The sequence below is a fragment of the Oxyura jamaicensis genome, chromosome 1 (genome assembly GCF_011077185.1).
Source record: "Oxyura jamaicensis isolate SHBP4307 breed ruddy duck chromosome 1, BPBGC_Ojam_1.0, whole genome shotgun sequence".
Lineage (NCBI taxonomy): Eukaryota > Metazoa > Chordata > Aves > Anseriformes > Anatidae > Oxyura > Oxyura jamaicensis.
In genome coordinates this window covers 62,735,907-62,758,680 of record NC_048893.1, presented here as the reverse complement: position 1 = coordinate 62,758,680, position 22,774 = coordinate 62,735,907, and the positions used below count along the sequence as shown (strand labels likewise).

The 22,774-nt window shown below is 49.3% G+C and overlaps 1 protein-coding gene and 2 long non-coding RNA genes across 4 annotated transcripts in view; 2 read left to right on the top strand and 1 right to left on the bottom strand.

The window, feature by feature from the left end:
• SLC6A12 (solute carrier family 6 member 12) overlaps window positions 1-1,774 on the top strand; it is a 35,203-nt gene extending 33,429 nt beyond the window's left edge. For both annotated transcript variants that reach the window (XM_035345448.1, XM_035345458.1), the window contains exon 15: window positions 559-1,774. In XM_035345448.1, the coding sequence (XP_035201339.1) occupies window positions 559-702 (144 nt within the window). In that variant the 3' untranslated portion in view covers window positions 703-1,774. The remainder of the gene's footprint in view (window positions 1-558) is intronic.
• A 3,515-nt stretch (window positions 1,775-5,289) lies between these two features.
• Window positions 5,290-9,179, bottom strand: LOC118177617. The gene is made up of 3 exons (XR_004755877.1): window positions 8,728-9,179; window positions 5,370-5,378; window positions 5,290-5,299 (listed from the first exon to the last, which is right to left on the bottom strand). It is a non-coding gene; the product is annotated as an uncharacterized LOC118177617 (long non-coding RNA).
• On the top strand, window positions 7,120-21,012 carry LOC118177613. Its single transcript, XR_004755876.1, has 3 exons — window positions 7,120-7,409; window positions 9,981-9,984; window positions 21,001-21,012. It is a non-coding gene; the product is annotated as an uncharacterized LOC118177613 (long non-coding RNA).
• The last annotated feature ends 1,762 nt before the right edge of the window (window positions 21,013-22,774 follow it).

Genomic DNA, 22,774 nt, shown 5'->3' with positions numbered 1-22,774 from the left:
GAAGCACTGAAATTAATCAAATGGGTCATGGATGAGTTGCCGGCTCTGCCTTTGATGTGCTTTGTAAGGAAGCAGTGTACTGTGGCCTGAACAGCTCAGGAAGGGACAAGTAGCTGTGGCCGTGGGTACTCAGCAGGGACATGATATCCCGGCTCCCACCAAACTCAATGGGAAGCAGGGCTACTTGACATAGGGAAACAATATTGGGATTTACTCTTTTTTTTTTTTTTTTTTTTTTTTTTCCTGTGGCCATAGAAAAATGTCTGTGGGGTAAATAACCAGCATCTTTCTGCCAGCAAGTACATCGGTGAGGAGCCCTGTATGTCAGGTTGTCAGTCCACAGCAAGGGTTTGAGCCCAGGGGTGGCATTCTTTTTGCTGCAGGCAGCTAAAGAGAGCCTTCCCTCCTTTCTTTCCCTTCCATGGTTGTGCAGTGGGAGAGGAGTGGGAGCTGCACGCATCAGCTCTCCAGAAGCCTTTGCCCCCAGCAGTGGTTGCGGATCACTGTTTGGTGTCAGTTTGTTTATCAGCTCAATTAACAGAGACTTCCCCTCCGCAGCGGCTCGTGCAGCTGATTTCCCCAGCAGAGGACCTGCCACAGGTGAAGAAGCATGCAGCGTGTCTGTCCGAACCGGAGAGCAAGGAGCAGTCCCCTCCAGTCCAGGAGTTGCTCAGCATCACAGAGAGAGAAACGCACTTCTGAAGCACTGGGGATGTCGTCTTTGTGCTCCGGACTGATTTGCTCTCTCCTTTCTGAAGTGGTTTCTTTTCTCTCCTGGGCTCTGCCCTTCTCTCCTTCATGTCTGAGGCACCGGGGACATCTCTCCTTCCAGCTTTAGGACACCCCACGGACTGGCAGCTGGACAGGGAACTGGCAGCTGGACAGGGAGCAACACGCTTTTGTCAGAGGTGTCCTCCAGTACTGACACTGGCTTGGGGGGTGGGGGGGGGAAGAAATGTAAAAAAAACAATATATTAATGGAAAAAAAAAGAAAAAGAAAAAAGAGAAAAAAAAGCAGTGGTGTTGGGAGGAGGAAAGGAAACCACAGTGGTGAGAGAGAGCAAAGTTAGGGATGCAAAGGCACAAAACGATGGGGCGTTAGCACAGGAAATAAGTGAGTGGGCTCAGAAGTACATAAGAAGCGTGAGGATGACAAAGGAAAGTGTATTGCTAGGTCACCTACATATGAGGGAGAGGGAGCCAGTAATGTATCACAGGCAATGATGAAAGGAGGCTGCAGTGTGAGCAGTTACAGCTTCGGCTCTTGCTGAAAGGGACGAGTGACAGGGCACTGGATGCAACCACAGTTACTGATGATGGATCTCATGGCAGGCACAGGGTGGGAAGGGGATGAGGGATAGCTATCCAGGGGATGTGCTCTCAGTCAAACCCACATGGCCCAGTGAACATGCACCTGAGAGTGAAACAGCTGAGTCTTAGGCAGTTCTCCCAGAAAAATCACAGAGTGAAGGCAAAGTCCCAGAGCAGTTTGGTTAAAAATGAGCTGCAGCACAACAGAGAAATGAGACCCCAGGGACTGCACGCCCACAAATTTAATTGCACTGCTGGGGCATCTTACAGAGGAAATAATGAAGGAGTTGATGGGCCTGATTCTGCTCTGCAGAGCAGCTTTGGGGCAAGGGTGGGAGAAGGATTGTGCTGCCTCGGCTCTACTGGTGACCACTCAGGGGATACGGCAGGCAAAATTGGGCACAACAATCATAAGCCCAGGCAAGATAAAGGGATAATTAATAAATAAATGGGTTCACTGGCAGCAGATTGTGTTGAATTAATGGTGTCTCATTGCACAGGTGGTCGTGAATGGGAGAGATTTCACGGGGATGCAGCATTCAGTGTGGTGCCACACAGCCCTGTCCTGCAGAGGCTGGGACATCGCATGTGTGGCCCTAACACCTGGTGCCAAAGCCTACCTGAATGCTTATCAGGATTTCATGGTTAAAACCAGAGGAAAAGCCAGCAGCAGGGTCTCCCTGGGAGCCTTACTGTAATCCAGGGCACGCACAGTGGTGTGGGGCTGCCTTGCAATAGTGCCGTATCGCACCTTGCAGGAGAATTGCCATTAAAGAGAATCACGGTTGCCACAGGCTCCTTTCCCTTGTTCCACCTTCCAAGTAATTGCTTGTCCCCATGCTGTGTGGAGATAAACTGCCAGCACTAAAAGTAAGTGGGAAAATCAGGCCTCATCTGTGCCGCGCAGTACCTTTTCCAATTGCTATGGGAACCTTATCTTTTGCACTCTTCTGTGAGTTTAACTGGTGAATTAGCATAGGGCATTTTTTCCCCATTTAATTTCCTTTCCTATAAAAAACTAAAAATCGTAGGTGAAATGAATGCTGAAAGTCAAGTATCAAAATTTTTACCTCTCTAGGATGTTATCATTTGATTGGAGACGATTTGCTGTAGAAGGTAGAGATAGCTGGCAAACCTCTTTCTTGTTCGCTACAAAGAACCCAGCACCACATAAGGCAGCATTTACTTTATTTTATTTTTTAAGAGCTAAATGTCACATTGCTGTAGTAGTCCTGAGAAGAGCTTAAAATCCACAGGCTTGCAGCCATGCCCCATGGTAAGTGTTTTGATGTTTTCCCCCTCCCTTCCAGTAGTGCTGCTCACAATTTGGCAGGGTGAGCCACCCTGCAGCAAGTCCCTGCCTGCAGCCGGGGCAAAAGATGGTGGTCACCACCATTGCACGTGGTGGTGCCATAGGGGCCCAGCCTGATCATCTGGCAAAGCCACCAGCCCCATGGATCTTGAGGGTGCTTGCCCTCCATCCACCACCCAACAGGAGGGCTGTTCACGGGGGTCTGATTTTGGTGGTAACCACCAGCAACATGTCAGTATTGGTCTTGAGGAAGATATCAGCCTTCTCTTTAAGCAACATAAATTTAAGTAGCAGGACTGGGTCCTGCCACCCAGATTCAGTCTTAGGTATTAACATGGGCTTCTTGTACGACCCTCGGAAGGATGTTCAACACTTTGGCTCCTGTTGCCATGCCTTTAAGGTGGAAGATAGCGTCTTGCTGCCAGAGAGGTGGTGGAGATGTGTCCACTTTTCCTGAGGTAGTCTGATATAACACTGCAATAATCCTAGATAGAAAATAATCACTGTGGTGGTTTTACTCGGGTGGGCAGCCAAGCTCCACCACAACTGCTCTCTCACTCCCCTCCTCAAAGAGGAACGGGGAGAAAATACAATGAAAAGGGCTCAAGGGTTGAGATAAGGACGAGGAGATTGCACAGTAATTATCATGACGGGCAAAACAGACTCAGCATAGGGAGATAGTAAGATTTATTGCCTATTACTAATGAGCTAGAGAAGTGAGAAACAAAGGAAAGAAACCAAATGCACCTTCCCCCCCCCCACCCACACTCTTCCACCTCCTCCCCCCGAGCGGCGCAGGGGAACGGGGGAATGGGGGTTATGGTCAGTCTATAGCGCTTCTTCGCTGCCGCTCTTTCTTGGTCACTCTCATCCCCTCTGCTGTGGGGTCCCTCCCACAGGATGCAGTCCTTGCTGAACTGATCTGGCGTGGGCTGCCCACAGGCAGCAGCTCCTCAAGAACTGCTCCAGATATGGGTCCGTACCACGGGGTCCATCCCTCGGGAGCAAACTGCTCCAACCTGGGTCCCCCACGGGCAGCAGCTCCTGCCAGCTCACCTGCTCCTGCGTGGTCTCCTCTCCACGACCTGCAGGTCCGGCCTGGAATCTGCTCCGGCAGGGGTCTTCCACAGGCCGCAGTCTCCGTCGGTGCAGGGCCACCTGCTCCACCGTGGTCTCCTCCACGGGCTGCAGCGTGGAACCCTGCTCCACCGTGGTACTCCATGGGCTGCAGGGGGACATCCTGCTTCACCATGGGCCTCACCACAGGCCGCAGGGGACTTCTGCTCCAGCACCTGGAGCACCTCTCCCCCTCCTTCTTCACTGACCTTGGCGCCTGCAAGGCTGTTCCTCACTCCTCTCACTCTCCCAGCTGCTGTGTGGCACAGTGTTTTTTTTTTTATTCCCTGTCTTAAATATGCTCTCACAGAGGCACAAAACAACATCACTTATTGGCTCAGCTCTGGTCAGCAGTGGGGCCCTTACCAAACATGGGGCAGCTTCTAGATCCTTCTCACAGAAGCCACCCCTATGGTCCCCTGCTACCAAACCTTGCCACGTTAACCCACTACACCAGTTCAGACCTGAAACCATGCAATGCTGGTGAAAAGGAAGAATTTATTCAGATTGGATACAGTTACATAATACACCTGGAAGTATAATCAATTCCAAATTGGAATTCTGTCAGTTCTAAACTGGACTAACTATTATCACAGAAGCTGCAAAATACAGCTCAAAAGAAACTTCTTTCACTTGTACAGGCCTCGGACTATTGTCCTCTTTTGTTGTTTCAGGTAGGCAGTGACGAAATAGGAAGAACTCCTCTAAGGACTATGAAGAAGGACTTCAGAGCCTTGGGGAGACTGGTCAAGGGTTTGGGAGCACAAGCCGTGTTCTCCTCTGTCCCTCCAGTTATAGGAAATAATGAGGGACTGGACATGATGAGCCAGAGGGTTAATAATTGGCTCCGAGCCTGGTGTAACCGGCAGGGTTTTGTTTTTTTTTGACCTTGAGTCAATTTACATGAGACCAAGCCTGCTGACAACAGACAGGAACAGGTCTTTCCACTGGCAGAAAAGGGTTTTAGGATGGGAGTTGGCAGGGTTCATTGACAGAGCTTTTAACTAGGTATGGAGAGGGGTGGGGGTGGAACCGAGGACACTACCTGAAGTAACATGCCACTTCTTGTGGGCAAGGAATGTGCTAGCAAGCCCTTGCAGTCTTGCATCTTGGTGAAGGATGAGGATGACATAACATTTTGCAGGAAAGACACAAAGGTTGGTGAGAGGTTGGTTACTATGCAGACACCTGAGTATGGCTAGGAGGGTATCAGGGCTTGTCCCTCCCCAGAGGTGGCCCAGCTGACGTGCATTTACACTAATGCACGTGGTATGGGTAACAAATAGGAGGAGCTGGAGGCCACCATGCTAGTAGGAAACTAGGGTGTAGTTGCCATCATGGAAACCTGGTGGGATGATTCCCATGACTGGAGTGTGGCTGTTGATGGCTACAAACTGTTCAGAAGGGATAGGTGGGAAGGAGGGGAGGAGGAGTTGCCCTCTGTGTTAAGAAGTGGATGGATTGTGAAGAGCTGTGCCTGAGAAACAGCCACGACCAACTAGAGAGCTTGTGGGTGAAAATCAAGGATTGGTCCGGTAAAGGACATCTTGTGGCTGGGGTCTGCTACAGGCCACCTGATCAGGGGAGTCTTTTGACGAGGCCTTCTTGCTTCAGCTGCAAGAACTGTCACACTCACAAGCTCTTGTCCTGATGGGGGATTTCAACCACCTGGATCTCTGCTGGGGTAGTGGCACGGTGAGTTCCAGGCAATCCAGGAGATTCCTGGAGTCTGTTGAGGATAACATCCTGGTCCAGGTAATAGACGGACCGACCCAAGGTGAAGTCTTACTAGACCTGGTGCTCACCAATGTGGAAGAGAGCATGAGAGAGGTTAAGATTGGAGGCCACCTGGGCTGTAGCGACCATACCCTTGTGGAGTTTGGAATTACTCAAGGAATTACTGGCTGGGATCCCCTGGAAAACTGTCCTTAAGGGCATAGGAACCAAGCAGAGTTGGCAGCTCTTTAAGGACACCCTTCTGGGAGTGCAAGAGCTCAGAGGAACAAGTTGCCCAGAGAGTTTGTGAATGCCACATCTCTGGAGGCATTCAAGGCCAGGCTGGATCTGAGCAGTCTGCTCTAGTGGTTAGCAACCTTGCCCAGAGCAGGGGGGTTCAAACTGGATGATCTTTAAAGTCCTTTTCAACCCAGGCCATTCTAGGATCTGTGTTATATGCAAAGTTGTTACTATCAAAAAACAAAACAAAACAAAACAAAAAAAGGCTTTATGTATAAGAAGTTACATGGTTTCAGGCTTTATGTATAAGAAGTTACATGGTTTCAGGACTGTTAATAACATGCTTTAGGAGAACTCCCCAGGACAAGTCTAAAACTGGGAAAAAAATAGTGAAGAAAAAAAGGGAGGAAAGACATCAGCAGATTAAAGCAAAAGTCAGTATGTATCAACATGGAGGTTTAAAGCTCTGCAAGATTTCAATGCAAGTCGGTTCCATTCCTCCTGCTACAAGAGACTCCAGAACACCTTTTCTTCTGTCTAACTCAGGAGGCAGCATGTCTAAATCAGAGATACTGCTTTAAAGTATGTGGTGCACCCTCTGCACCAGGTTCCTTTTCAGGTTGCTTTGATTTCCACCATGACTTTACCTTCAAAGGTAGTTCACAGCACACCAGCTCATGTGCCCGTCCCCAGCCTAGTCAAGGTTGCAGTTCTTGCTCTGACGTGTTTTTTGTTACCATCTTCCTAAGCAACCTGAGGAAAGAGTACTCAATTCACGTGCAACCCAACATGCATATATGTATATAAGACCACAAAGTGATGAAGTCCATGTTTTGAAAGAAATAATTTTGCCAAGATCCTGGATTCAGAGTTGAAGAATGTTTTTGTAAATAAACGTGCTTGTAATGAGGAAAAAAGCACAGAAGTTGGAATATATGCAAATGTGCCTTGGCATATGATTAGAAAATCTGTTTTGTGTCCATTCTATTACGTAGCACTTATAGACACCGAGAGTCCAGTGCAGAGCCACAAGGATGACTAAGGGAGTGGAGCGTCTTCCTTACGAGGAAAGGCTGAGGGAGCTGGGTCTCTTTAGCTTGGAGAAGAGGAGACTGAGGGGTGACCTTGTTAATGTTTATGAACATGTACAGGACAAGTGTCAGGAGAACAGAGCCAGGCTCTTCTCGTTGACATCCAATGATAGGACAAGGGGCAATGGGTGCAAGCTGGAACATAAGAGGGTCCTCTTAAGTAGGAGACAAAACTTTTTTTACAGTGAGGGTGACAGAGCACTGGAACAGGCTGTCCAGGGGTGGGTTCTAGAGTCTCCTTCTCTGGAGACTTTCTAAACATGCCTGGATGCGTGTGTTCCTGTGTGATATGATTTAGGTGTTCTTGCTCTGGCAGGGGATTGGACTAGATGGTCTTTCAAGGTCCCTTCCAATCCCTAGTATTCTGTGATTCTGTGATTCGTAGTCTCTGAGAATGGCACCTTTCCCAGAGCAATTCCTCCTTCTGAGACCGTCTGTTGCTCTTACAGTTCCTTGCCTTTGCCCTTGGTGGTGCTGTATTCAGAAAGTCTCTGGTTCTTAGGTACCCTTAGGCTGCACTTGCAGGAGGCCAGCAGCGCCTGCCAAGGATGCTCTGGGTTGCCAGGCCCCATTCCCCAGCTGGCAGGCATTCTCCGCTGCCAGGCTTTTAGGAGACTTTTGCTGTCAGCCTTTTTCCCAGTTGGGCCAGGTCACCTCTGTGACTGCTCCCGTCCCCAACAGTTTCCCATTCCCATGATGACTTCTCATCCCCCAAATGACTTCTCATCCCCAAGTCTCCCTTGGGGACCTGCCACCCACAGCTGTTCTCCATCAAGAGCAGACATCCCCAAAACAATTTGTGGCGCAGGCAGCGTTCAGCCCCCCCACACCTCCCAACCCCCCTCTCCACTGACCGATGAAGGAATAAGTGCAGGCAGAGGCTTTGCAGGGTGGAAAAGTCAATTTAATACTGGGGTAATTGTGGCTGCCACCCCCAGCCCATCCCCAGGTGAGGCCCTGCTCATGCTTGGGGCCTGGCCTCCCGGCCCGCATGGTCACCAGACCCCGGTTCCTCCAGCTGGACCCTTCACAGCCAGAGTATGTCCCCGATGTTGTCATCCTGCAGGGACCAATGCAGTCCGTGCCCCGAGTGCCATGAAAAGCTTTGGGCAAGTTGTTGTGCCATGGAGGGGCTGTGCTCCCTGCGCCTGGGAGAGATGCTGCGGGACCGATAGCTCGAGGGGCTCCTCCGCCGCTGCTGCCGCTGCCCTAGCCCCACATTGTGCCGTGATCTTCTGCGGGGTTGGCGGGACGAGGCATCGCGCTGGGCGGGAGGCACCAAGTGCATGATGGCTGTGATGGGCCCGCGGCACATTGAGCAGTTGGCTCTTTCAGCAGCCCAGACATGGATGCACTCCAGGCAAAAGGAGTGCCTGCAGGGGTCGATGCAAGATGGGTTGGAGAGCCGGCCCAAGCAGATGGGGCATGCCTCATCCCCGGGGGCCTCCTCTGGCTGCTCCTGCTGTGGCCGGTTCATGGTGCCTGCAGCCGCCCCGGCGTGGAGATGGTCATCCTCTGTGGTCCTCTGTCCTGGTGCCAGGCGCTTATCAGCAGCCTGCGGTCCTCAGCACCTCCCTTGCGGGTCGCTGGCAGGACCTCGGTGCTTCCCCTCGTGTTGCTGGCTTTCTAAGTTCAACCAACTTGTCTATAGTACTGTAGCACTAAATATTAGTATGGATTTCAAACACTGCTATTAAAATGGCAAATATGCTGATGATAGGTTATACTTCACAAGACTACACTTAGGACAGATGAGGTACATATATGTATCAGTATTTGATAACATTACCGAAGGACCTCGATGGATAGCGTGCGACAACATGGGCTTCGCGTGTGCTTCCTGCAACACCTCCGCCTCTCACCTTCCAGCAATGGGACCTCGAGCACTCGAGTACCAACAGCTGGACTGGATGCAGGCACAATGCTCAGGACACTTATGACCAGCCACCCTTTGTGAGGCCATAGGGTGACAGTGACTCTCTGGTGGCATCACAAGGGTCTCGGGGTGCCCCTGATGGCAGCACTGACAGAGGTCACCAGACTGTTGTGAGAAACTGCTGACATGAGATGGCTGCTCCATGCTGACAGGAGCAATGTCTGCCAGGCTGGGGTCCAGGCCAGCAGGTCGGCCTGCGGCCTGGGAACTGCCCCTGGGAGCCAGGGAGGTCCTGGAATTATCCCCCACAAACCCAGCGCTGTTAATAAAGAATAACTGCTTTCTAATTCATACACAATATTGGTGGTGTGGGGAACTCTTTTTCTTTTTGATGTAAGTCAAGTATGTGAAGATGGTAATGACTGTAAAGTGAGAGTATATTGTGATTATTCTTAAATATGACTTTCACAGAGGTGAGGGGTGGAGTGTAGTGGGTTTATGTGGCAAGGTTTTGGTAGCAGGGGGCCATAGGAGTGGTTTCTGTGAGAAGGATCTAGAAGAAACATTTCTAACAATGCTTGGGGGTTGGATTTTTTTTTCCTCCTTTTGTTTTTAAACCCAGAACAAACCTCTCCCCCTCAGCTGCTCCTGGGACACGATCCTGGTCTGTTTTGCACGCCTGACCCACAGCGGTCTCTGCACAGGAGGACATAATTTCAGAGCTGTCTGTTCTGGTTTGTCAGGCCTGCACATGGAAAGCTATATGGAGAGGAATTAGGGATTCCCAGTAGGGATTCCACATGCTTTCAGTGTCTGTGCAAAGCCAATCGTGGGTGAGTCAGCTCTGTCGTGCTTTTGGTGACTTGGCAGACCATGCTGAGAAATGCAGCCTCTCGATTTAATTCCCCTTTTCTAATAGGCTGTAGAACAATTTCCTGCCCGGCCTGGGTAATGGCCAGGACAGGGAATGTCTCCCCATTGCAGTCTAGGATGGTTGCTCTGGATTGGAGGACTCACTCTCATTCCTTTTTTTTTGCCAGTAGACAGTAGACTTTTCCAAAATATGCTTTATCGAGTGTGAGGCCTTTGTTGTGCCACGGTGTGGGTAACAGTCTCTGAAGAGGGGTGAGTGATGACAGGCAGTCTGGTGCCTCTCGCAAGCTCATATTTCAGCAGTCGATGAAACAAGCTTCTTTTTCTCAGGGAGAATAAACCCACTCTGAAACAAAAAGCAGCCTGTCACTTCCCCACAACCTGGAGAAGGGCCATCACCACCTCGTCCAACGTGAGCCTCCCTCCCACACACAGGCTTATCCAGCTTTGTAGTGGGGATGCCCTGGGAGCTGGAGCCAGGTGTTTCTCAGCCAGCATCCCTGGAACCACAGGGCTCTCTGCTGGGACTTGGGCACAACAGCTTGCATCAGAAACCCCAGGTTAAGCTCTCAAGGATGGCAGGGGGCACTAGCAATGGGAAATGGTCCGGTGCTGTTGTTAATCCCATAACTTTGGAAAAAAAATGCCCAGACAGTCTTATTTTTTTGTTGTTACATTTTTTTTTTTTGATGAGGAACAGTCTGGGATGGTGGCTCCCATTGGCACTGGTGTGATGTGGATGTCGGTCACGTCACAGGGCAACAGCAGTGGAGTCCTACCCCATGGGTGTCTGTCCTGCTGCCAGCACCGGGCTGGCTGCTCTTCCAGGGCTCAGCTTTAAACCTGCTGCCCAGATAAAGAGTAACACAGGGGATAAGTGAAACTGCACCCTGAGGACAGCCCTCGGTTGTCCTGCCCCTGAAAACTCCTTGTCCAGGAGAAGCAGTAAAAGAACTCAGTGTTTAGAAGTTATTTGGTGCATAAAGTTTTACATAACTTATCTGTATGAGCCAAAGGACCCTCACCCCAGCCTCTTTTGGAGTTCAGTATGGGGCAGTTGGGGTGTGACATTTCCCTGGTATTTGGGGGTGGGAGAGCTCAGTCCCACTTTTCTGCTTCCCAGGGCTCTGTGCAGTCGAAGCTGGGCTTTATTTGTAATGGGCAGGGGGGTGCTTGCTCCAAACGCCACTCCTCTCCTGTTCATCTTGTTCATCCCCTCTTATGGACCCAGGCAGAGGTGTCAGCAGCACCTTCAAATTGTTCTGGCCAGAGTCCCTCAGAGAGGCTGACGTGCATATGGCCCATCGAGTGACGGCAAAACAATTTCCTGACGTCCAATTCTATCGATACAAGGAAGGTCCCCGAGGGGGTGAAATACAATTGCTGCCAACAACGGCTCGCTTTGTGTGTGTGCATTACGTGGCCAAGCAGCAGCAAAGCTGGGGATGCTTTCCTTAACCCAGACCTGCTCTGCTCCGTTCCTCTTGCCAGCATCACCCTGCACAGGGGTGCCTGTGCTGACCCTTCCCATGCTGCTGTAAAAGGGGTTTCATCTGCATGGCACTTCACAGAAGAGATGGGCCTTAGCTTTTCCCATATTGGAGACTCTCCTTGTCTTTTCTCTCCTCCTTATTCACTGACAGTTTTGTGCAGATGACCAGTCATGGAAGATCTCACCCGTATAACTGTATTTATGCTGATTTAAAACATCTACCTTGGAACTTTTTTCAGCATAAGCCTCTTAATAAAGAGGGTAAAAAATTATACGCTCTCCTGGCAGAGATATGCCAATGATGTAATTAGACCTAAGGATGCATTTACTTTCAAGTTGGGGTGGTTTAACATGGGGTATAATTCCAGTTAAATCTAAGTATATGTGGACAATTCTACTTATGTTCCAATCATACTGATTTTAATTTGTATTAAGTCCATCATGATCAAGTTTAAGCTAAGTTGAAGACAGGTTACTTTTCACGCTGTTTTTGGATGCATTTAGAAGCACTAGAGCTAAATCATCACAATCCCTCATGAGAACAGTTTCACTGATAGAAAGATGTTCAGGTATTTTAACTACATTAATCAAAACAGCCTACAGACACAGGCATGCTTGCATCAACCTGACTATGCCCACCTAAATGGTTTTTAAACTGCTTGCAAAGGGGGCTGCTCTGGTTTAATTTAGCCTAGCTGGTTTTGATTTAGACAGGCAACACTGGTTACTTACACAGACAAGGCCTAAGAGAGCGCCCCACACTTTCTGCCGATGGATAGGTACCACAGTCTTACCCAAAGTCCTCTTCTCTGCAGAAATCCTGCAGCTGGTGTCTGTCCTAGCTCTTTCTCCTGTGGCCTGGTGCCCCTTGCCATTGTGCTGGCCAAGAGGAGCACATTGCAGATACTGGAGACCTGGGTCTTGCACTGTGCTTTAGCAGTTAACAGTGCCATAGGCATGTTGCCCCTCGTGGAGCAGTGTGTTTCTCTTCTCTCAGCAACCTCCTTATGTACAGACATTTATTTCTATCAAATGGAAAAATCCGTCACATACCTACGTCCCCTGCTGAAACAAACTGGCTGTGAAAGCTCTTCATTCAAAGGAATAATAAGGAAAATGCCACTGTGACCTTTTTGAATAAATGGATTTCCTGCTAATGACCTAGTATCCCCCCTCCTCCCATAACACATCTCAGGGCCTGTCAGGTTGATCTTCTTCATTTTGTGCTGGAGGAGGCTTGGTCCTCCAGGTCTCACCTGCTATCTGAAATCTCAGTGGTTATAAATCTTTAGCAGAGGAAGTTTTTCTCCCAGGTGTTTCTTGACCAAATGAATTAAGGTGGTATGCACAGGAGAAACAAGAAAAAACACTGAGCTTAAAAGAATCTGGCTGTTTCACAGCTGATGAACTCTTACTTGCAGTATCTCCAGCAGACGTTATCTCACTAGTTCCCTGTGTCTCTAGAGTATTAGAGGGGGAAAAACAATTTGGTGAGTCCAGAAAAAAATGTCCTTCAACCTAATTTATTTTCCTTTTGCAGGTCACCCTTAATCTCTACCAGGGTGGAAATTTCTTTCTCTTCTTGTACATTTTTTTTTTTTCTTACTGTTTTTCTTTGTGGTTTTTGGTTCTTCCACCATGTTCTGCTTTGTTTCTGCTGCTGGCAATGGACATGATTTAAAAATGCCTGTTTTGAAATAGGTGATTTCCAAATAAAATTGCTCCCCAGGGCTCCCAGCAGCTGCAGGGGCAAGTGCCATAAATGTAGTTTTAAGACCAGTGGGTGAAGGCAGTTGTAAATAACAGTGCTAGCTGGGTAAAGTATTGAACAGATTTCTGTGGGAAGGATTTCCAAGAAGCTGTGCATCCCGGGAGGCAGCCTGTGAAGAGCTATTGATGTCTGAGGCAATCAGATAACCTGTGCCACAGCTCAACAGGGAGAGACCACACAAGGTGCCTGAGATCGGGGGAATCCAGGTCCTCGAAGGTTTCCTGGGGAGAAGAGGTGCCAGGAGTCAGACCTGTGCTGAGTACTGAGCCTCCTTGGGGGGGAAGGAAGGAGTGGAATCAAGCGTGGCCACAGCACAGGCTGGCAGGATCCCTAAGAGGGCCATGCCTCAGAGTGAGCCCCAAAAAGCAATACCTGCCAGACCTGCCGTGCTGGCCAGCGTTGCTTCCCTTGGAGTGGGTGGGCTGCTGGCCTCTGCCAGAGCCAGGCAGCCTAACAGCTCGTAGCAGCTCTTTTCAGGGAGTGCAGCCCTCTTCCTCTTTGCAAATTATCCTCGAGTGATTATACCTCTGCTTATTTTACAATTATTGTGCTAATGATTTTTGCAAATGAATTTTAAACCAAGAGATGGCTAGCCTGATTATTTGGCTGCTTTTACTGCTGTCATTGCATCCAATATCTGTTATTCAGAAAACACTCCTCGCACTTGTGTTTACTCACCCAGATGATACGGTGGGGTTGGGCTCTTCCTCTGGATAGCTCCCAAGCCACCAAAAGCTTTGGAGGTGGCAGCCCAAACGCTTCAAATGCAAATACTCAAGCCAGCGAGTATTTGTCTGAGTATCTGCCAAGCTCCCATTTTCTGTGAACATGCTGGCGAATCAAAATTTAGTCTCATGAATGTTTATGGACAACAACCAAGAGAACAGCTCCAAATCCCATCGTTCCAAGCAAATTCTCTTCTACGGCACGTTCCCAAATTCATTTGGGCTCACCAGCCCGTGTCTACTTCTAGCCAAGTATGAAATATCTCCAGCCTCTCTTCTTTTCTTGATCCCATTTCCCTTTCTTTTGGGAAAGAAAGGGGTTGCTTGTGTCAGGCTGAAATTCACACTCCCCAGTGTCTTTGATACTGGCTGCTTGCTTCTGCCTCTAACTTGGACAACTAACCTTTTGCAGAAAACGTGTTGCTTTCAAACTCATTTTTTATCCCTTCAGTGGAAATGGCTGCTTCGTGACCTGTTTGCTCTCCAAGCCAGCAGTGCATGAGGTGGGGAGATGGTTTATCGTGTTCCCAGGGAAAGGACTGCATGACTTTGCCTATGGCACCCGGCAGTTGCAGTTGAGCCACCGCTGCTCTCAGATGGTCCTCAGCTGGGGCTGCGTGGGAAGCCCTAAAATCACCTATCTTCTGCTGTTTCCCTGCTGCAGTCCCAGACCTGAGGTCTCTGTCTGCCCTGCACAGCTGCTATGGTCTCTCTCTGCTTTTATTTTAGGAGGTGTCACATCAGGAATGGGGCTTGAGGAGACTGACAACCAAGAAGGAACAGCAATGGACAGGCTAATGCGAGGCCTGCAGATAGGTAGTGTTATGTGTCGCTATAGCTGGATTTTCATTCCTTTTTGCAAGTAAGGCCAGGGGCTTTGCTACTGGCTCCCCACTGAATGCCATTTGCAGGTGAGTGCTCTATTTGGTTTGTTCAGCCAAAGTACATCCGACCTGGTAACACAACGTTTCATTCAGAAAGCTCTTTCCCAGCCTGGGCCTCATGACTGGTACAAAGCAAGCTCAGGCCAGAGCTGAGCCTCCTGTCATGCCCAGCACCCTCATTGCTGTGCCCACGCATCGCCCAGGAGATGGGATTCACCAGGGGCTGCGAAGAAGCCCTCTGAAAGGCTGAGAGCCTGGGTCACAGGGGCCAAAATACCCCATCCTCCCTGACAGTTTTTGGCACCAGGCCCTTGGCCAGAGCTCCTACCCATGCCCTTGGAGCCTCATCATTCCCAGCACCCTGTGTTTTTCCAGTGGCTCTGGGTCCCCCCCCCCCCCCCGGCCGCGACATGCTGGGTGTTGATTTGACTGGACGTGAGCGCAAAGCTCATTAAGGGCTCGTCAATACAGGCGATGAGGAACTGTGTGGGGCGAGGCTGATAGCTCCCCTCTGTGCACAGCAGCGGGTCACTACGTGCTTCCCTGGGCTGGTGTCTTCTGGAGCAGCTCCACGCACCGTAAGGTCCCGGTGGGCATCCTCAGGTAGGTGGAAGAGCAGGACCTGGATGTGGGAGTGTGGAGATTGGGGAAGGGAGCATGGCCATGCACCAGCATCCCTGGGGAAGGGTGGCTGCAGGCACTGAGCTCTGCTCCATACCTCGGGTTGGATGTGGGGCTGAGGGAGCACTGCCTGGAGGAAGAGAAAGCTGCACCCTGCCCACCAAGGGCTCACCAGCTGGCTGGCGACCATGCTGTGACTCTGCCAGTGTCTGGTGGACATCTCCAACACGTTTAATTTTGGTCCTCCTCCCTGTATTTCCCTCCCTCCAAGAGAAGCTCTACCATAGTTTGGGATGCAAAGGAGAATGAGAATAAAACTGAAGACAGGAAGCTGCACATGTGCTTTCTTCTTGAGAAACTTAATGGCCACAAGGAATGAATGACTAATGTCCTTATACTGCGACAGACCTCCAGGTGCTATGTCCTGGGGATACAGCAAGTGACCACTGTGCCTGGCTCCTGCAGTCCCTGGCTGTGGAGGAATCCCTGGCACCTCCTCGTGCAATAAAGTCTGAGCCTGACCCCAGAGGTTCGGGACCTGCACCCTACCACGGCCAGCCAAGGCACGCAATGACAGCCTTTCCTTCCCCAGCCTTATCTCCTGGTATCACAAGTCCTGGGGGAAGAGCTGGTCATTCTGCACCACTGTATAGCACTTAGCACAAGATGTAGGGAGAGGAGAAGGAAGCTCTGAGTGTTAAAGCAGTAGGAATTAAAATGCCCAGCCAGTTGCAGGCTGATCCTAGACAGCAGGGGATGATGGCCTTGCATGTTTTCTGGGTGGCTTCCAGGAAAAATGCAGTCAAAGGGCTGCCAGCTAGCAATCCTCTTGTGTGGCTCCTGCAGAGAGGGCTGCCTCTGCCATACTCTGTTTTCCAACCCCCAAAAGCACATTAACAAACTGAGCCTCACAGCAGCCTCGGGGCTCTGGGCCATGATTATCTCTCTGTTTTCATGGGGAAGGAGAACAAAGAGTTTGGCATCTGAAAGTGGGACACAGATTTCCTCTACAGCTTGGCTGTGCTGCAGCAGGAGAAGGCTGCTGTCCTCTTTGTCTGGAGGCTCTGGTCTTTCTCAGAGCTGCGTGCTCAAGTGATGCTGGACGGTTTCACAGGGGCTACGTTTTGAAAGATCCTGGCCTAGATGGGTCTCGTGGAAATGTGATGCAGTGGTTGGTAGCTGCCACATCTCCTCCTCCCACCCTTGTCTATCTCCCCTCCATGCTCTCAGATGAGTGCTGTAGTGAAGGCTTTTGGGGCAGGGCAGGGTTTTTACCTGCTCACCCTACTCCATGAGCAGTGGGTGCTGTCCTTGTCCCTGCCTTTATGGACAGGTCATGCCCCACCTGGGAACTTCCCAGCTAATGGGGACATGCAGTGGCCAGACCCTTACTCCTCAGCCACACAAGAGAAGGACAGATTGCTCCCTTGCCACACTGGAAATTGGGGGGAGGCAGGCTCTAGTCACCCTTACATGTTTGTGCCCTTTGTGCTTCCTTGTCATTTCTTCTTTATTCATCTTTTCATTATTGTGATAATGAAGTCCAGGATAACCTTTTCAAGTGAAGGTCAATACTTCCAGTTGCAAGACCAATTTCACCCAGAGCTCTGCTCGGTGACTTCATTAGAAAAGAAAAAAATAAATAAAAGAAGGAAAGCCAAAAAAAAGTATCAAGCCCAACCCAGCAAATAACCACTGACATTACCTGAAATGTCTCTGGAGATTTATGAAATCCAGCTCTACGCATATGAAGTTATTATTTCCCCCCCATGCACAGGACAGCCATGCCGTTCATGCAGCAGATGTGATGGGGAAACACCTCCCTGAAGGCTGTGGTCCCACTGAGAGCACTGTTGCAGCTCAGGGTCTGAGCTAAAATCACTGCTCAGAGGCACGGTTTGGGCTGAGGGAGGGGACACAGGGAGCTATGGCCGCTGTGACACCACAGCCCCTCTGTGGGAGAGTGAGGGGGCAGCTGGGGACAGTGGTGGTAGTGCTTGGGCATGGTGCTTGGCTGTACAGAGATGAGAACGGCAGGTGTGAGGCTGTGACAATGCCTGCTTCTCTCTGCATGACATCCTTTTTCCCTCCACCTCATTACAGGTGCCTTACCTGACCCCCCACACCACCCCATCCTGGGCACCCCTGGGCTCTCACTGCAGCCTCTTCTCATAGAAGCACTGATTTGAGTCACTTTCCTCTCTCCAGCCCCTTGTTCTCAACAGACCTGATGTCTCTGAGACTTGCACTCCCTTTTCAAATACAGATGAAACTTGAGAGTGAGCTCAAAAAGTGACTGGGGTTGAAAACAGGCAGGTGGGTCTCTGTGCAAGAAATCTGGGCTAAAATTTTCTGAATTGCTCCAAGCAGAGAGAAAAAAAAAAAAAAAAAAAAAAGCAAAACTGTATAAAATTCCAGTTTTGTGAAACTGGCATCCCAGTGTGCCAGCTTGCACTATGTAGGAGAAGGAAAATGCTTCTTAATTTAATCAGCACATTTTAAATGGGCAGAAATGGGCCTTTAATCTTTTTAATGCCGTAGTTTCGCTGAGGCGGATAGAGGCAGGGATGCCTTTAAGCCACTTGTCTGTCTTTCCCAATCTGGAAGCCAGCGGGGGCTGGAGGAGCTGCTTTCTGCCTGCTTGGAGGCTGCCACGGTGGTTGTGAGATGTGGTCTGGCCTCAGCTGTGGCCACTCAGGTTGGGTCTGGATGGCCTGCAGGAGCTGAGGGGTCCTCACGAGGTCCAGGTCCCCAGCAGACACATGCCACTCATCTCCTCTTCACAGCTGTGAAAGATCCTCAAGCAAGATTGCAAACACTGCTCGATGCTTTTAGGGAAAAGCACATTGTTTGTGTCACTTGGTTGTCTTTTAAAAAATAAGGCACAAAAAACCAAAACTTTCCTTAGAGGTGCCAGGTGATGATCCAAGGTGAGAGTAGATGAAGCAAGGGCTGGCACGGGGAAGAGGATCTGACTCTGCTTTTCCTGAGGGAAGAGGAGCTAGAAGAGGTTTAAATTAGCATCCAGAGCTGGGTTGGAGGTTGCAAGAGCTGACCCTGCTCTTCCTGCTTTTGTAATGTAGAAATACAGGTGTCACTTGACAGAGTGACCAGGCAGCAGGCTGGAGCCAAAGCCAGCAGCTCCGTGGTTCTTCACTCATTTCGTCAGGACCATGAGGGACTCCCACTGCTCCCCCAGGCCTGCAGCACAGGGCTGAGAGACATATTCTGTCTCCTGTTGACATCCTGCTTATTTAATGGCTCCCAAAACACAGCCCACAGCCCCATCGCCCCCTCTCCCCAGCTGGATGGGGTCATGGCATGGTGCCATCTGGGGCTGACCTGTCACGTTGTCAGGTGTCACTTGGGTCACACACAGCTGCTGGCAGAGCAGGGAGGGTGGGCCACAGCCACGGGGCAGACCTGGAGATCAGCAGCCCAAATCTTGTGAAGGAGGGTGGGAAAGAGGCGTGGAGGTGGCTTTTTCAGCCTTCTTTGGAAGCAGCAGGCATTGCCAAGTCAGGAGACACAATACTGAGCAGGGGGCGTTTTGGAGAACAGTACCAGACACCTCCCCTGCATGTCCTGCCTGCAGGCTCAGGAGCAGACCTGGGTCCCTAGGGGACTTTTTTCCAATCCTGCCAGGGTTTTTGAATATCTCCTAAACCATGCAGCATGATGCCAGCACCCTCCCTTCTCCTTCCTGTCAGATCATTTTTGCGGGCAACGGGAGAGAATTCCTACCCCAAATCCCCAAATTCCTGTGTGATTGCAGCTTTCAGATTTACACTCCCCAAATTGGTGCTGTTTTTCTTCTGTGCTATTTCGAAAGACGCTTTTCATGCAAATGGTGTTTTTGCTCATAAACCTCAGCACCACCTAACATAAACAGCCTGACAATCTTGCTGTGAGAATTTTGGCCAAACCCAGTTGCAAAATCTTCACTGCGCTAGCTCTTGGCACTCACCCGGCCACGGACTGGTGTTTGACCCCAAAGCCCTGTAAATTTGATGTGCAGATCCATCCCTGTGCCCCCGGAGCAGCTCAGTCACACCAGGGCATTTGGAGATGCAGGAAGCCCAAGCATATGCTGCTGCTGCAGCCAGCCGAAAATCAGCACAGAGCCTGCCATGGCCTGATCAGCTGGTCACGGCTCCAAACAAGAAGCAAGAGCCTTGGGGCTACTTGGCTGTCATTAAAATGGTGTGGATGGAAGGAAAAGTCTAATTGACTGAACAACAGCCTGTGCCGTGTAATTAAACTAATTGTGGCTCTACCTGCATGGGTCAGAAGTGATTTGTGTGGCTGTTACGGCCCTGACAAATAAGAAGTGGGGAGGTGTTTTTTTACACACGGTTCCACAAGTAGTTATGCTGTTTCATTTCAGGCAATTTTATGCCCTTGAAATTTTGGTTTCTGTCAAATTTGAGGAGACTGTTAATATTTCACACCGAAGCAGGGGAAAGCAGAAAGGTCATCGTTGTTAGCGGTTTCAGGCTGCAGCATTCCAAGCAGAGGTAATATATTTTCAGAGCTATTTTCATATTCTCGGAAAAACTCCTCAAAAATGAGGTAAAGGACTGTTTCCAGAAGGCGTTGCTGCCTGGCTCTGCACCCACTGGTGACCATGCCATTGTTCCTATTGACCTGACCAGCAGAACACCAGGCCTTCTGTAGGACTCTGAGACTCAGGTCACTGCTTTGCTGCCAGGTATTTATGACCCCAGCTTTTAATGATTCTTTTGAAAGCCTTAGCTTCGGTTTATGATGTGTTTGGAAGAAGTTGAATGAGAAACCTGCTGCAGTGTCATGTTTTGACCTCAAACTCTTTGACCTTGTTTGCAAGGCCTTGCCGAGCACAGACCACCTCCAGCTGGTAACTCTGCTCTTATTGATTATCATTCTCAGTCCTTTGGGCTTTTTGCTGTGCCCAAAGCACTGTGTGTTTTTCAGAACAAATAATGTGACATGACAGAGAGCCGCTGCACCCACTCTGTTTTCTCCAGGCTGTCAGCACAGGGCAGAGGCTCGTACTTGTGCTGGAGGAGACCACATAGCCAAGCAGAGGGGCTGGTGTGTCTTGTCCTGGTAGGACTGCTTCTCCAGTGTGTGAGATCATGTCCAAACACAAGAGTCAAACACTGCGCCTGGGAGCAAGCAATACCTGGATTTTTCCTGCTCAGAGGTACATGTATGCATGGGAAGGGCATCGCATGGCCGGGCTGCAGGACACATGTGGACCCTGCCACGTTGGGCATATCTCAGGGGACACCACAGCTCTGTGGGGCATCAGACTGCACTTCTCTGCATCCTCTCAGTCCCGAACAAGGTTGCTTTTTAAGACTTCTGTTCTTTACTTGAGTACTGATAGTTGGAGAGATTCTGAGACACCTGAGAGCAGATACATGGGAACTGGAGAGATGGTCATCCACAGCCTGGGGGCTTTCCGGAGCTTTCTCAAGAGAGGTTACATGTCGTATTGGTCGTACCCCTCAATGAGTATCACCTGTGTGCTGTGGAGAGGGAAGGTTGGAAAAGGACATGTCCCAGGGCTAAACGTCTCTCTGATGGATGTCTCTCTGACAGATCTCTCTCTGACAGATGAAAAATCTATCAGACTCGATTAAATCTTAAAATGCAGGTGCAAACCATAGCTCAGGAAGCTGGATACACTATGAGAGACACCATCTCAAACTTCTTGTGTTCCTATACTCTTTGCCTAATTATCCATCACTATTAGAGACAGGACAGTAGGTAAGATGGACTGTCAGTGGGTCCATTTCACTGTTTTTCTGCTAGTTTTCTTGGCTATGGAGAAACATCTATAAATCTAGTTAGAGTCTGGCAGAATTTATTCTTTCTGAGCTGCTGATGAAGGAACTCACTTCTCAGGTTAGAAGAAACTGCTGGTATGGTCTGCTGCCCCTCTAACATCCTAACCCCAAGCATATGAAGTATGGATCTAGTTACAGAATTGCTCCAGCACTGTGGCAGCAAGAACAGAGTGAAAGGGCACAGGAAGAGCAAGATATAAGATACATATATATCTTATAAATATCGTATACATATATATATAAGATAACAACTTACCTACATTTTTTTTTTTTTGTCTCAGGAAAAAAAAAAAAAGTCAAAATGGCTTCTGCTGAGCCTAATTTGTTATGTCTCCAGGCATAGCTAATTATCCTGCCTTAGCCCAGCTCCGAATCCTTCCCAGGGGTTTTGGTGCTATTTCTTCTGTTTTGATTTATAAATTGTCTTTATTTTACCTTCCTCCTACACACTCTGTATAATCTTTGTGCTCCCTGCCTCACTGAGGAGACAGGAGTTGGTGTGACAGTGCTATCACAAAGCGTAGGATGGAAAGAGGATCCATTAACTGAAGCCTTTGTGTCGGGTGTCCAGAAATGCTTTCTTCTGGTATCTGCGTCATGGGCTATTTGAAACTGTCTCTTCTCCCCAGGAGGTTTCTGTGTGCTGTCATTTACTGCTGGGCTTACCTGCAACCATCCTCAGGCTAAAGGAGTTGTGTGGCTCTGGGCTGGCTTTGAAGCTCAGAGGGCTTTGGTTTACAGCCTTTATTCTGCAGCAAGGAGTATTCTGGCTTCTTTTTTGACGTAGCAGAATAAATTATAGTTATTTTCTGGCTCAGCCATACTCTTTGCAATTGGCAGTTTTTCTAACCTCTGTGACAAATTCTGTGGAGGAAGGAAATCCATCTGCTGTAGTCGCAGGGCGTCACTTGTAGTAAGCAGGATCCAGTGCTGCTGTTCATCCTGGGCTGGGAGGGTGTCTCTTCAGAAAGCTTTAGAAACACCTGTTAGTGAGTACTCACAAGCATCCTGTGGGCAAATGGGTACTCTTTGCTTACTAGATGAGACTGGCAAGAATAAGAAGCTCCAGTAAGGCCAGCTTTGACTACTAGACTATGCCACCTCTTCATAGTATGGTTTTGTTTCCTGATATACCCACTTGACATTTATTTCTGATCTGTGTATCTGGCAAGGTTTTGTCAACAGACTTTTCTGAGAGATTGTAACACTGGTCACCGCGATGGCCCCTGTTGGAGGCTTATATTAACTTCTGTGGAAAATGGCCTGGGTGAGTGCCAAGGCCATGCTGGCCCCAGGCCCCATCTTCAGCACTGGCCAAGGGCAGATGCTGAGAGGAAAGGAAACAACCAGGAGAATTACGAGGAGTGCTTCCCTGGAAGAGCCCCTCAGCCTCCATCAGCTTGTAGCTCAGGGATTTCCTGAACTGAGGTGGTAGCTCCTGGTGGATTTTCCTTCCATCCTTTCTCCTCTTAATTTGCCTTTTCAAGTCATATAATTTTTTAATATCTATGGTGTCCTGGGATGGGGAGTTTTACTGTATAGCTGAGCATTTTTTGGAGCACTGCCTTTTGTTCTATTTTTACCTACCATCTGCTATCTTGGTTTAGTCACCTTTAGTTTTAGTGTCAGAAATGAATACTTGTATCCTATGGCACTGATATTCTACTGACATGGATGCCATCCTCTTCCACAGGATGACGACTCCAAGCTTATTTAACCTTTACTCACATGGAAGATGTTTCATGTGTTTGAGCATCCTTTTGTCTCTCTTCTGCCTTTTTCTGATTTTCTGATAGCTTTTGTAAGGGCAAGGGGAAAATGCACTTGGTTGTCAAGACACGAGTGTAATGATGTCATCTGTTCTCTCTTTCCAAATTGTTTTGGTTCACTAGTTATACATTTCTTTGAACCT